The 13,641-nt window shown below is 40.4% G+C and overlaps 1 protein-coding gene across 16 annotated transcripts in view; it reads left to right on the top strand.

The window, feature by feature from the left end:
• Positions 1-4,080, top strand: part of ABI2 (abl interactor 2) — a 43,548-nt gene extending 39,468 nt beyond the window's left edge. For 15 of the 16 annotated variants that reach the window (XM_087707003.1, XM_087706944.1, XM_087706997.1 and 12 more), the window contains 3 exons: positions 431-517; positions 1,507-1,680; positions 3,754-4,080. In XM_087707003.1, the coding sequence (XP_087563129.1) occupies positions 431-517; positions 1,507-1,680; positions 3,754-3,929 (437 nt within the window). In that variant the 3' untranslated portion in view covers positions 3,930-4,080. The remainder of the gene's footprint in view (positions 1-430; positions 518-1,506; positions 1,681-3,753) is intronic. The other variant, XM_087706935.1, reaches the window with a different exon arrangement.
• Positions 4,081-13,641: the final 9,561 nt, after the last annotated feature.

The following is a 13,641-nucleotide window of genomic DNA, read 5'->3' as shown; positions in this document are numbered from 1 at the left end:
CTTTAAATGCAGTTAAATCCTCAGCCCTAAATTAATTTTGATTAAGCAGAAACAATCGATATTTATATCAAATTGATAAATATGGAAGAATAAATTTTCTCTTAGCAGCATTAATAGTGTAGCAATATTTCTATTTGCCACAATAATATTGTATGATTTTTTATTAGCTATAATAAAATAAGTATGATTTGAATGAGGCTGTTTCAGGAATATTATTCTTTTGATATTGTAAATGTTTCCCAGAACCTTAAAATCTTAAAAAAGCTGGTTATCCATTTTCAAAGTTCTGCATAACTAATATTATCTAGTTTTTAATTATCCAGTCACTCCATTGCATTTAGTAGGATGCCACATTGTCTATCCAGTTATTTCATGTCTCTATACTATATTTCTGATTGGAGTTCTATTTCTTTGTACTTCTTCACTGCAGTGTCTCTTGCACCACCTCCTCCCTCCATCCTACAAGTAACTCCTCAGTTACCATTAATGGGATTTGTGGCCAGAGTTCAAGAAAACAGTAAGTTTGCCTTTTTGTTGATCTGTGACTTAAGAAAAGATCTCAGGGGTTGCCACAAAGAAGAGGGAGTCAAACTATTCTCCAAGGCACCTGAGGGTAGAACAAGAAGCAATGGGCGGAAACTAATCAAGGAGAGAAGCAACTTAGAACTGAGGAGAAATTTCCTGACTGTTAGAACAATTAATCAGTGGAACAGAAGTTGCCTCCAGAAGTTGTAGATGCCCCAACATTGGAAGTCCTTAAGAAGATGCTGGATAGCCATTTGTCTGAAACAGTATAGGGTTTCCTGCCTAGGCAGGGGGTTGGACTAGAAGACCTCCAAGGTCCCTTCCAACTCTGCTATTGTATTATATTGTATTGTATTGTATTGTCTTTCAGTTTTGTTTCTTACCTTAATTTACCTGTCTCTGGGTAATAGGCAATTTTGTGCAGCCATATCACTATTCACTTATGATCTGTTAGAGATTCCATGTTTAGATATGTTGATCAGATTTATCTGGTAAATTCTGTCCCAATTTCAGGTAGCAGCTAAGACATAGTCTTTTTTACCTCTGAAAATAGGGTAATTGTCTTTCTCCCCTAGCCTGTGTTACAGAAAGCCACCTTCTACCTTTCAGATATTGCTTATCAGGTGCGAAAGACCAGGTCCACACCCAAAGGTCCAGTTAAATTGATTTATTGCTAAGATGCCTGTATGTGCACAGGAATCTTCTCATCCAACAATTAGCACATGCTTGGAGTTGGATAAGAGTCAACCGAATTGGAGGTGGTGGTGAGGTTGGACTTGGTTCGCTTGTAGCTACGTAGAGATCCTAAATCATCTCTCTTTTAACTCCAAATGAAGGAACATTTGAAGCATAACCTCTAACATTATTTACAAGACTTGTCTATGTTTCCACTTTGGGTTTCATCTGTAAAATTTATTACATTGCTATTTATATAAACATCTAAGTGAGGAAGCTTGAATTTTTATTTTTATTTTTTTTTAGTTTCAGACACACCTCCCCCTCCACCCCCAGTAGACGAAGCTGTTTTTGATGAATCTCCACCGCCACCCCCTCCTCCAGAGGATTATGAAGAAGAAGAAGCAGCTGTGGTGGAATACAGCGATCCTTATGCTGAAGAGGATCCACCATGGGCACCAAGGACCTATTTGGAGAAAGGTTAGTTGCTTTGGAGTTGTAGGAGGGGCTGGAAGTTTCTCTCCCTCATTGGGTCTGAATTCAGTGATTTCCCAAACTGTGTCTTAACAATGCGATCGTGAAATAAAGTTGCTATTAGCCATCTCCAACTCCTTTTAAACAAAATGTCACCGGCTCCTTTCCCCAAGAACATCCAGATACGAATGTAATTCAGAAATTTAATTATATGCATTCAGCTTTTTTTTAAATGTTTCCCCATGTCAGATACTAATAACTGTGATTGTATTCCATTTCATCTGTGTGCCATGTGCAGTCTTTGACCTACATCAGCAATTAGGACCAGGCTTTCCATCATCAAGCAATGCAGTGATAAAGTATGGCTGGCTCTTTTAATGATGCAGTCCGTATAATCCTGGTTGCCTTTGTTAATTAAAATCCACAGTTGTTAGGTTAAGCAACTTCTTGCTGGTTTCTTACGCTAAACTTAGCGGAGAAGTTGACAGGAAGGGCTAGGCAGGTAAGTTGCTACTACTGTTGGGAGAGGGTGGGAGCAGAGAGCAAGGAGGTGTGTGGGGATGTAGGGAGGAGGTCTGCAAGAGGTGCTGGACAGGGAAAGTGTGAAGAGTGCATGAGAGGCTTTGTGAAGATCATTGAGGATGTGGTGGAGTGAGAGCTGGAGTGAATCAGATGCAGGAGGTTGCCTGGGAATGAGGTGTGAGAATGTTGCACAAGGGCAACATGACATGCAGATCCAAGAGGGTGTGCAGGGAGGTGCAAGTGGCTGGCACAGCATGACTGCAGGGGGCTGGTGCATAGGGGAAGGGGACTTAGCCCAGTGACTTGTGTCATTCCCTGCTGGCTTCCCCACTGACTTTCTGGGAAAGCTAGCAGGGGAGATCACAGATGACGATCATATGATCACAGGGTACTTGGCAACTGGTTATGGGATTGACTGATTGTGTGAGTGTTGGTTTAGCCAGAACACTGACGACGGGTCATAACCACCGTCATTCAGCACTGTCATAACTTTGAACAGTCGCTGAATGAATGGTCATAGTTCAAGGACTACCTCCATAGTATCTTGGGTTTTTTTGGGGGGGGGTGTTGCTTTGACTCAGGGTTGACTCCTGGTTACTGACTGGACAACCCCGTTTATTTTTCTTGGCAAGATTTCAGGAGTGATGTGCCATTGCCTCATTCTTAGATCTGAGAGTGAGTGATTGGCCCAAGGTTATCCAACTCAAATTGTGCCCAAGATGGGACTAGAAGTTTGGTGTTTGAGCACAAGGCAAAGAGGTTTTTTCAAAAGTTCTCCACTAAATCGTTTTTGTGCTTTTCATTGCATTTTCAGCCATATGAGAAATAAATAGAATTTCATTAAGTCATCAAAGCATTGTTAATAGTCCTGTACCACATATCCTGGAAAATCACTGTTAAAAGAAAGATGTATGAATTGAACTCCCACTTCTATTATCAAAGAAAGCTTGTTGCCCCATCAATGGACAGTTTTGAGGAATTAGTCGTTTTGTAATACAGTGTGTTATTTTTCTAATTTCGTATTCCATCATTTTAGAATGATGTCTACATGTTTTACAATTTTGTGATAGCAACTGTTTCTGTAAATGGGAAGGAACTCTTGCATGAATAGCCAATAAAGAAAATGCTTACTTTTTGATACAAGAGACCACTTAAGTGAAAACTGTAAAGGAAGGAGGAAAGGAAGGGGGAAAGGAAGGAGAGAAGGAGAAAAGAAAGGAGGGAAGGAAGGAAGGAGGAAAGGAAGGAGGGAAGGGGAAGGAGGGAGGGAAGGAAGGGGAGTAGGAGAGAAGAAACGAGGGAAGGAAAGAGGGAGGGAGGGAAGTAGAAGTAGGACCGTTGTAAGATAAGATGGATCTATGGGATGTTAAAAAAGCAATCTTCAAGTATATTGTTAACAGTAGGGAAAAATTGTTATAAATACATATTATTAATAACAGTTATGAGATCATATAATTGTGAATGTATATATGAAATTGATAAAAAAAAACCTGTAAGGTTTTCTTAGGTCCAGCTGCTTATTCGAAATGCTAATTCTGTTTTTCTTCTTGTTCCTAGTTGTGGCAATTTATGATTACACTAAAGACAAGGAAGATGAACTTTCCTTTCAGGAAGGTGCCATCATCTACGTCATTAAGAAAAATGATGATGGGTGGTATGAAGGTGTGATGAATGGAGTAACTGGACTCTTCCCCGGAAACTACGTGGAGTCCATCATGCACTACTCAGAGTGAAGACCACTACGGCGAGAGACAGAACCAAGAGATTGTTGAGCTGCCCCAGGTCCCATTGGCAGCTTGTGGGGGGAACCTGGGCGCCTGAAGGAAAGGATCATTGTAACAAAACCACTCCCCTTTCTTCCTTTTTATAAAGTGGTGATTTGAATTGTTTTGAAGAATGGCTCTTCCATTTGCCAGCAGCGACCAAGCTGAATGACCAATATTAATGAGCTGACCGATCAACGTGTAGATACGGAGATGTAATCAACTTGCCAGTAAAGGGATCCATTTACTCAAATTGAGACCCATTCAATCAAAATATGGGATTTTTTCTTTTTCTTTCTCAGGAATACCATGCCTGGTATTGGGGCATCTTGGATGTTAGCGCTAAAGGCTTTGTTAGGCTATCTGCCACCTCTTTCCCCCTCCTTATTCAGCACCTATTACTGTTGGATATGTGTTATTCTACTGGCAAACATTGTGAGATTACACACCAACTGGGTCTCAGCTTGGTTCCTTGCATCTCTAATACAGCAATTCTGCAATTGTTTCACACATATAGCTTGATCTAGGCTTGTAAGGAGCTCTCTCATTTCTTCTTACAGGAGGAACATCATGTCAGATATAATCTCCCAATATATATCTTGAGACTTCCAAGTCATAAACTGGGCCTCTTTTGTATCATTCAATTATTTTTAAGAAGTTGGATTAAAGATCTTGAAGGACGATAAAAGCTCGATGTTTTTAAGGGCCTCTGTCCTTCATATAATTATATATATAGCAGCCTTATTCAGCCCTCAGTATGCAAAATATTTGTAAAATGGTTTAAAACTGCCCTCCCGATAGTGTTCAAAAACTGCTTTCAGTCAGGCTTCAGCCGTGAATGTTGTTACAAAGGCTGACAGCAGTCTTCTAAAATTACCTCATGTTTCACAATTTGGGAATTAGCAAGGGGACATAAGTATTTTATAGAGGAAGGCTTTTGTCTGAATTGATTAGCCTGCTTCAGTTTGACTATATAGCCCAGTGTTTCTCAACCTTGGCCACTTGAAGATGTCTGGACTTCAAGTCCCAGAATTCCCCAGCCAGCGAATGCTGGCTGGGGAATTCTGGGACTTGAAGTCCAGACATCTTCAAGTTGCCAAGGTTGAGAAACACTGATATAGCCTGTCCAACTCAGAATAAGTGGGTACTAAAGAGATTGGCCATTTGTGCTATTTCAAATTTTCGATAACGTACTATGAAGGACCTGTGAAAGCAGACAAATATTGCCCAAAGATTTCTAAGGGCTGTTGGTTTTCTTTGAACGCTAATTTAGAAACTGGCAAAAGTGTTAACTTCTTTTTCTCCCACCAGTAAAATATGTGGGTGATTTTCCAACACGGGAATGAAAATTATCTATAATGTCCATAGACACTTTAGCAGCAAGCTGGAGGATATACAGAATGTGTTTTTTTTTTTTTTGTTATCCAGCAATCATGGAGCGATCAGATTCAGGCATGAAGTGAGGGGGGAGGTGTGAACTCTTTTCTATATTGTAGACCATAGTCTTTATGAAACTTGCTTTTGCTTAGCTGCTGGTTTTATGCTGACAGCAGCTGAATTGGGGAGAAAGACCTGAATGGTTTTGTATTAGCTCTGTGGTGTATTGTGAGAAGTTAAAGTTTATCTATATGCCACAATCCCAGTCCAATTCTTCACTGCTGATTAACATAATAAAAAGTTTTCCCAAATACACAGAATAAGACATTTCTTTTTAAGGCAATGTAAACATTTCATACTCTTAGTTGATTTGCTGGGTACATTGCTCAAAATAATGTCCAGTAATCATGTGCTTGAACACCGATTGTAGTGGTCAGCCTTCCTTTCTCACGTAAGCTAGCCATAAATTTACTAACCACTTTCTGAGTTATGCAGATTATGTTGGTATAACTTCTGTGGCTTCCTCTGTTGCTTGTTTGTGCCATTAATAAACCTCAGGTGCTACCAAAAGTCATTAACTTAACATCGATAATTGTAGCTCCCATTAGTAGGACTGCTAATCAGATCCCTTCAAAGATTATTGTTTCAAAGCATGAGACCTACTGTGCTAATTTTTGTCACTGGCATCCCCTTCAAAACCCCAAGATGATCATCAAAGCTGCCTCCCCTTTTTAATGGTGTCGATATTGCAGAAGTACAGAGGAGTGGGAGTTCAGTTGCATTCTGTGACCACCAGTTTGCCTTTACTGCCCCCCCCCCCCCCCCCCCAAAAATAGATGCCAGTGTTTATAGTGTGAAGATCACCGAGGACTGGCTTGTTTGAAGACATCCAGATTTGATTTATCCAAGAGGGATGGGTATCTCTGAAAGCTGGATGTATCTGTAGAGTTGGAATACTGGAGACAGCTTCTTGCATCAACACTGGACCTCCAATTGAGAATGAGTTATGAGAGCCTGGTCTGTTAGGACAAAGGGTAGATTTCTACAAAGGACCAAGCATGATGGGTATGCATATAGGTTTTACTGTCTAATACCTTATGTGTGGTATTATGGTGTACTGTCTTGAGACACAACCTACCATATGAAGATGGGAATGCAGCCTCCATCAATAATGCTTGTTACAAGTGGCTGTCACTGCTCCATGGGGACCCAGCTAAGAGAAGACTCTGCTCTGAGAAGTTGAAAATGCAACTTGCAATGCTTGTTTGGAGCTTTGGAGTAGGATTCTGCTTCAAAGATCATCAGTGGCACCCTGCTTTTCTCCTAGGTTTGGCAGAGCCTGCCAAGAGGATGAACCAAAGAGATCAGGGGTTACAGCAAATTATTCCGGACAAATTTTGTGGACTTGGCGTGGGCTCAGTTATGAAAAACCCATTTGCCTGTTTAAACATATTGAGTGTTGTGCCTGCAGGCTATGAGCTGTGTTGCAAACAATTTCTTTAGAATGGAAAACCTGAACCACTGCTGATTAGGAAAGAAGCATAAAAACACAACTTATTGAAATTTCCTCCCAGTTTTTCATATTCTGGTTTTTTTTTTGCCATTATTGATGCAGTCACTGCATCAATACTGATGCAGTCTGGTACCGTGCTTTTTATGATTTCATCAACTTCTGAAGAGTGTGTCGTTCTCCCCCCCCCCAGCCCCCCCCCCCAATCTTATTTTCCTTTTTCAGAAACGGGTTGCCTTAACAATCCTTCACACGTGGTGTCTTCTCTGCTGTTCTTGGAAATGTGACACTTGTTTTTGATTGTAGAAAAGATTGCTGTCAAATGGCCTGGGGCTCTGATGTTGAAAAGTCAGTAATGTGAATTCTTAACTCTTGTCCCTTTGCGAGACCCAAGGCCATCAAATTTTATTCCTAGTAGAAACAGAAGCTGGATGCTGATTCTGCGGTAGAACATAACATGAATCCTGGCTACGAAAGGGAGGGTTGGAGACGGTTTTATTTTTTATTGATATAGCCTTTTTTGTTTTTCCTGTTTAAAAGTGCTTTCAGTATCACATGGTTTTTATAAGATGCTACTCATTTGCTTGTTTGGGGAGAAACTGTACAGCTTCTATTGAAGGGACAGAGCCACAGTTCCCTTATAAGAATTTGGGTCTCTCTTGATTGTATGACTGCTTCCTGTATCCTTCACGGGCCAAGATCATCTTCCTGCAAATTGCTGGGGAGGGTGTTTACAGATTCCTTGCCTCCTGCTGGTTTAACGCTTTTATTCTGCAATACTAACTAATGTTGTGAAAATAACCCTTGGGTTTTATGCTTATTTTTTATTTTGTACAGTTTTGAATTCTGTAGAATGCCTATGGATGATGTACAAGGCCCGAAGTAACCAGACTCTTGTGTGTATGTAACTGCATGTTATATCAAGACAGTGAGAGTGGTTTTTTCAAATATCATTTACTATTTTCCCCAACTTCTCTTCCCCCCCCCCCGCCCCACTAGTGTTTAATTAAGAAAAAGGGGTGAAGAGGAAGGGCCTGGATTTCTCTCTTGTACCCACCCTCTTTCTCTAGCCCTGCTGTAAAGCTATTAAATATGTTGAACATTCCACATTCTGTTTCAGTATCTTGTGGGGAAAAACGTGGGGGAGACCAAAAAGAGCTCAGTTGTCAATTTTTATTTTTTAGCTTTTCCTTCACCATAAAATGGCTTTGATTCCCTCAACCATGCTATTATGGCACATGCATTCATCTTCATGAGCATTCTTCTGCTTCTTTTAGAAGAGCAACATTGCTATGGTACGAAATTAGCAGCCCTTTGGCTTCATGTAGCTTCTCAACGTTCAGTTTGAGCCCCTACCACTCTGAGACATGCTTCTCCAAATTCATAAGCCAAGTAATTTAAGATGAGCTTTGCCCAAATTAAAGGTGGGAACGAATGGAAACGTGAAGCATGACAACCCTAATTCTTACCTTTCCATCGTCAACACATACATGATTTGGGGAGATACTGTAATGTAGGGCCTTGGATGTATTGAGTGCAAGAATAGGAGTCTTCTCCTGTTCTTATTTCCACAGGTCAAAACTCCTGACCCTGTTCCTTTCCGGGAGAAAAATATTGTTCCTACAGCCCTCCAGAAGATTGGGAAGTTGAGTTTTGGCCCAGAGCCTTCAAATATTGCTGTCCTAGAGGATTAAATCTTCCCCTATGGAAAAGTGTTTTTTGTTTATCATACAAACAAACAAACAACATGTTGGTGGCTTCAGGCCAAAGGATTATCCTTTTCAGGGGCTTCCTTTCCTTCAGGAGAAATGGAAAATTTATTCTCTTCATTTGAGAGCTGGCATCATAGTATAGAAGGAAGAGGCAAAGAATATGATCCAGAGTCTCTTAATCATTTGGCTGCTCTCTTGCTTGAATCTTACATGGTTTATAAGACTGGCATAGAGATGCTGCTTATGGGTTTGTTATTTTACCTTGGTTAAATTGGCAACATTTGGGCACGGAGGAGAATTTAATGAGAAAAGTGAATGTTCTGGGTGATTGCTGACAGGTAAGCTTTTATAGGGAGGTCAGAAAGGTCTTTTGCAGATTGTGTTGTGGTTTTAGCTTTATTTTTTTTTAAATTTATTCCTGATTTCTATGTGAAGTGAAAAGTGAGGTGTTAAAAACTTTTTCACATAAGATCGAGGACTTAAAAAGGGGTTCTGGGGAAGAGGACTTTAGGCCTGTTTTGCTAGAGAGAAATTAAAAGGTATAAGCTAGCTTAGATGGTTTTGCACCTCTCCAGAAGTTAAAATGTAAAAGAAATGAAGTGTGCTAAATTAATAATGACAGCATGTCTTCCAGTTTTGGGTTGTTGTTTATAGCAGTATTTGAAAATGTCATCAGTGAAGGGAATGTTGAATTCGATAGGATTAAATTAGCTATGCGATGACAGATTTTGAGTATCAATGCATATTCTGTGAGAAAAAAAATTAGAAAAATATAGAAATTCTCTTGGAGATTCTCTTCTTAAAGTTTATACACCTATGTTAACCGTGGCACGACAAAACCGTGGTCCACTAAAGTGCGCCCGATTAAAGCGCGTACCTGATGTCAGCAGCGCGACAAATACGACCGCGGAGATTTTAAAAAGCGATTTTAAAGCAAGCCAATTCACGTAAAGGTAAGGGTTAGGGTTAGGTTTAGGTTTAGGTTTAGGGTTAGGTTAAGGGTTAGGGTTAGGGTTACGTTAAGCGTTAGGTTAAGGGTTAGGTTTAGGGTTAGGTTTGGGGGGGGTTAGGATAAGGTTTTCGCTTTAATTTTAAGTTTACCGCTCAGCGTGATGTTTTCGTCGCGCTGTGATGACGTCAGGTACGCGCTTTTGTCAAGCGCGCTTGAGTCTACCGCGGTTTTGTGGTGGAACCATCTTAACATTTACAGTATTATACAACACTTTTACTAAACAGGATACTGCAGTAGAAAAAAACCACAAAGTTGTTGTTGCTCAAAACAAAGAACTTAGGCTGGTGCATTTTTTTAAAGAAGAAATTGCTGATAGATTTGAATTTGACAAGTGAGTCCTATTGGAAATTCAGAGGGAGCTGTTAGGTTTACCCATGAAGAGAATTTGTAAGGTCTTCTATATACCTAATTATGTATACCAGATCAATGGCAATGCTAAAATCCATGCTATAGAAAAATGGTGCTTTTTTCCACCTAATGCAGCTGAATAGGCAGCAATTCAAGGCAGAAAATACCATGACCTTGGGCCTAAAACAGTATTATCAGCACTGTCACTCTTATTCATAGACTCCATTAAATTCTTAAATTCTTCATCTATAACACGGGAAACAGCAGAGAGTGGTTTCAGTCGGAGTCTTTCAAGTGTTCCGGCTGAAATTTCATAAACATTGGGTGCCATTTTTCAGATATTGAATTATGTGCCTCGTTGTGTGGCAAACTTCATTTGCTTTCATATATACAAAAATAGGCATTTGATTTAAAATCAGCCACTTTATTAGTAGTGGCTCTGGGCTCTGAGCTCTTTACGTATCCCAGTAGGATGAGAACAGTTTGAGGGAAGGAAGCCTTGCTGGTTTTGATTTATTGTGTGTACCATTAAACCATTTGGGGGGGTGGGATGAGGGAGGAGACATAAGTTTTTAATTTTTTTAAAATTGTATTTGGAATTAACTGTTGCTGTGTACTAAACCCTCTTGTTACAAGTCCTAATAAATAAATCCCCCCCCCCAAACTTGCACTGCCCTCTTGACAGTTGTCTTGAACTTTTTCGTGATTAATTTTTTTTTTGCTGTGGACTTAAGTTATTGCTAGATCTAAACCTCTTGGTTTCTGGCTTTTTATATATGCATCTCTTTTTAGTAGTATAAGAATTAAAATGAAGGCTCTCATAAATATTTTAAGTCTAAAAATTGTATGGTGTGTGTGCTTGTTAACGTTTATGTCCTTAAAGAGAGATTGGAAGAGGAAAAAAGTAGATGTATTGAACGGCCAACCTAGGGTGTGGTCAGTGTCCTTCTTTGAACATGGACAGGTTGATCAATTTGGTTCCACCACAAATGCGCGAACGACAAAAGCGCGCCTGACTAAACCGCGGTGACTAAACCGCGCCGATGAATGAGCGCAGAAGCGCGCCGACAATAGCGCGCTGACAGAAGCGCACTGTAACCCTAACCCTAAACCAAACCCTAAACCTAACCCTAAACCTTACCTTAAATCGTGCTTCTGTCGGCGCGCTTTTGTCGGCGCGCTGTTGTCGGCACGCTTTTGACATTGCGGTTTTAGCGCCGCGGTTTTGTCGGCGCGCTTTTGACGTTCGCGCATTTGTCGGGTCACGGATCAATTTGAATATCTGCATCAACAGTCCAATAACCTGAATCTCATCAGCTAAACTAGTTTTCCCATGCAATGTTGTACTAGCACAGTGTTTCCCAAACTTTTGACATATGTGTACCCCTTCTATAATTTTCGTAACGCTGAGTACCCCTCATAAAAAACGCCGAGTACCCCTCATAACTACATAAAAGAATGGTAGTTAATGATTTTCACGCTTTCATCCAGAACTTTCTGTAGACCAGCGGGCATCTTACGTGTTGCCAAAGCCTCTCTGTGTATGCAACAATGTGTGGATATGACATTTGGAGCAACATTTTGAATTCTTGCAACGAGTCCTTTATTAATTCCGGCCATACTTTTTGCTCCATCTGTGCTTATTCCAACACATCTATTCCCATCAATTTTGTTCTCTTGCATAAATGTATTCATAACATTAAAGATATCTTCTCCTGTTGTGATATTCCCACGTGATCCCCACCAAACTCCGGTGCAACGCGTACCCCCACCAAACTCTTCCCGTACCCCTGGGGGTACGCGTACCACACTTTGGGAAACACTGTACTAGCATATCGCCTCTACCTCTAATAGTTATACCCGTGACATTACTAGCCAAGGTGGCGCAGTGGTTAAATGCAGCACTGCAGGCTACTGCTAGATCAGCAGGTCAGCGGTTCAAATCTCACCGGCTCAGGGTTGACTCAGCCTTCCATCCTTCCGAGGTGGGTAAAATGAGGACCCAGATTGTTGGGGGCAATATGCTGACTCTCTGTAAACCGCTTAGAGAGGCCTGAAAGGCCTATGAAGCGGTATATAAGTCTACTGCTATTGCTATTACTGCTATTTAAAACTAGCCAATTCTCCAAATTGTGTTTTATTTTGATATCAGTTGTTTCTTTAGTATTCACAAGAAATGAACAGTGACAAATAGAATTTTATGCTCAAGAAGTAAAAGAACTTGGTGAAGTTTCATTGCCCCTATCTTGGGTAACTTTGTTTTGGAAATATTTAAATATAGGTGTATAAATATCAGGGTGTTACTAAAAGACCCCATTTACAAGACAGTGAAAACACATTTTGTCAAAATAGTTGCTTTCGCATTTTCGGTATGCTATATGTCCCTTATAAGGAGAGCTGAAAAAAAAACCGATAGTTTTGGCAAGGCTTTAAAACGTCTTGATAACTGTTTCAAGGCTTTTGAAAAAAGCCAAGATTTGGTGTGCTTAATCATCTGTGTAGTTTCCATGCCGCATTCTTTCACTGAGTTCTATTTTTCTAGTTTAATAACTATTGGGCAAACCAGAAATAGCAAAGGCAGGCAAAATATTAAAACACGATAGTCTCCCTCATGCGATTAGAAAGACGATGATAGTATTCCATTTTTAGAAATATATAATTAGAAATTCTAATTCAACACTGGTGAGAATCATAGATCCCTTGTCAAATAGAACATTGGAGGTAATTTAAGGTATTATCCTGGATAAAATGATTGAATGGAATACAGTTCAGGTGTGTAGTGATTGATGGCTAGAACCTGTAGAAATGCATTCCTTGCATTAAAAGGTTTCTATATAGCATTAACAAGTTACCTTAATGATGAAAGGGGTTAGATTATGTATTTCGCTATGTCTACATACAGAGAAAGCCCTTGAGTCTTCTGATTCAAAGTTCTAAATTGGGGTAACTGTTCCCATAAATTTTTTAAAAGAAAGATTACATTAAAATCCAGTGGAAACTGTAATGTATGAGCTTTATAATGATGTGTTTTATTACATATGGAGCAGTGGTGGGATTCAGCCGGCTCGCACCTATTCGGGAGAACCGGTTGGTAACTTTCTAAGCAGTTCGGAGAACCGATTGTTGGAAGAAATCTCATTTTGTTTTTTCCCACTTTACAGGGCTAATCCTGTAAGGAAGGCAGGAAGGGAACATTCTGGTGTTGTTTCTAGCCTCATCTTTATTGCCCTGCTTACAGAAACTGCCTCTCCGGTTAACCCTTATTACCATTGTAACAACTAAGGTGACGTGCCCATCAACCTGAGTGACATTGACTTGGCCACATCCACATGATCACATGACCACTGAGCCCCACCTACCCAGATGGTCATTAGGGCAGAGAACTGGTTGGTAAATTATTTGAATCCCACCACTGATATGGAGGTGGGAGGGTAAAATAAAATATATTTAACCTCTGATGTCCTTAAAGAACCCCTTTTCTCAAAAAAGAATAAGTACATGCCCATCCCCTCCCAAAATGCTGAAGGTTGGAAAAGAGATGTCCCTCCCTCTGCTGCAATCTTGGTGGTTATGTACACTTCATGGTGCTTTAGAGCCGAGGTGGCGCAGTGGTTAGGGTGCAGTACTGCAGGCCACTTCAGCTGACTGTTATCTGCAGTTCAGCGGTTCTAATCTCACCGGCTCAAGGTTGACTCAGCCTTCCATCCTTTCCGAGGTGGGTGA

This window comes from Thamnophis sirtalis, unplaced genomic scaffold (assembly GCF_051295495.1).
Source record: "Thamnophis sirtalis isolate CommonGarterSnake01/CBP01778 unplaced genomic scaffold, rThaSir2_p1.2 scaffold_1, whole genome shotgun sequence".
NCBI classification, from domain to species: domain Eukaryota; kingdom Metazoa; phylum Chordata; class Lepidosauria; order Squamata; family Natricidae; genus Thamnophis; species Thamnophis sirtalis.
This window is presented reverse-complemented; position numbering and strand designations above follow the sequence as displayed.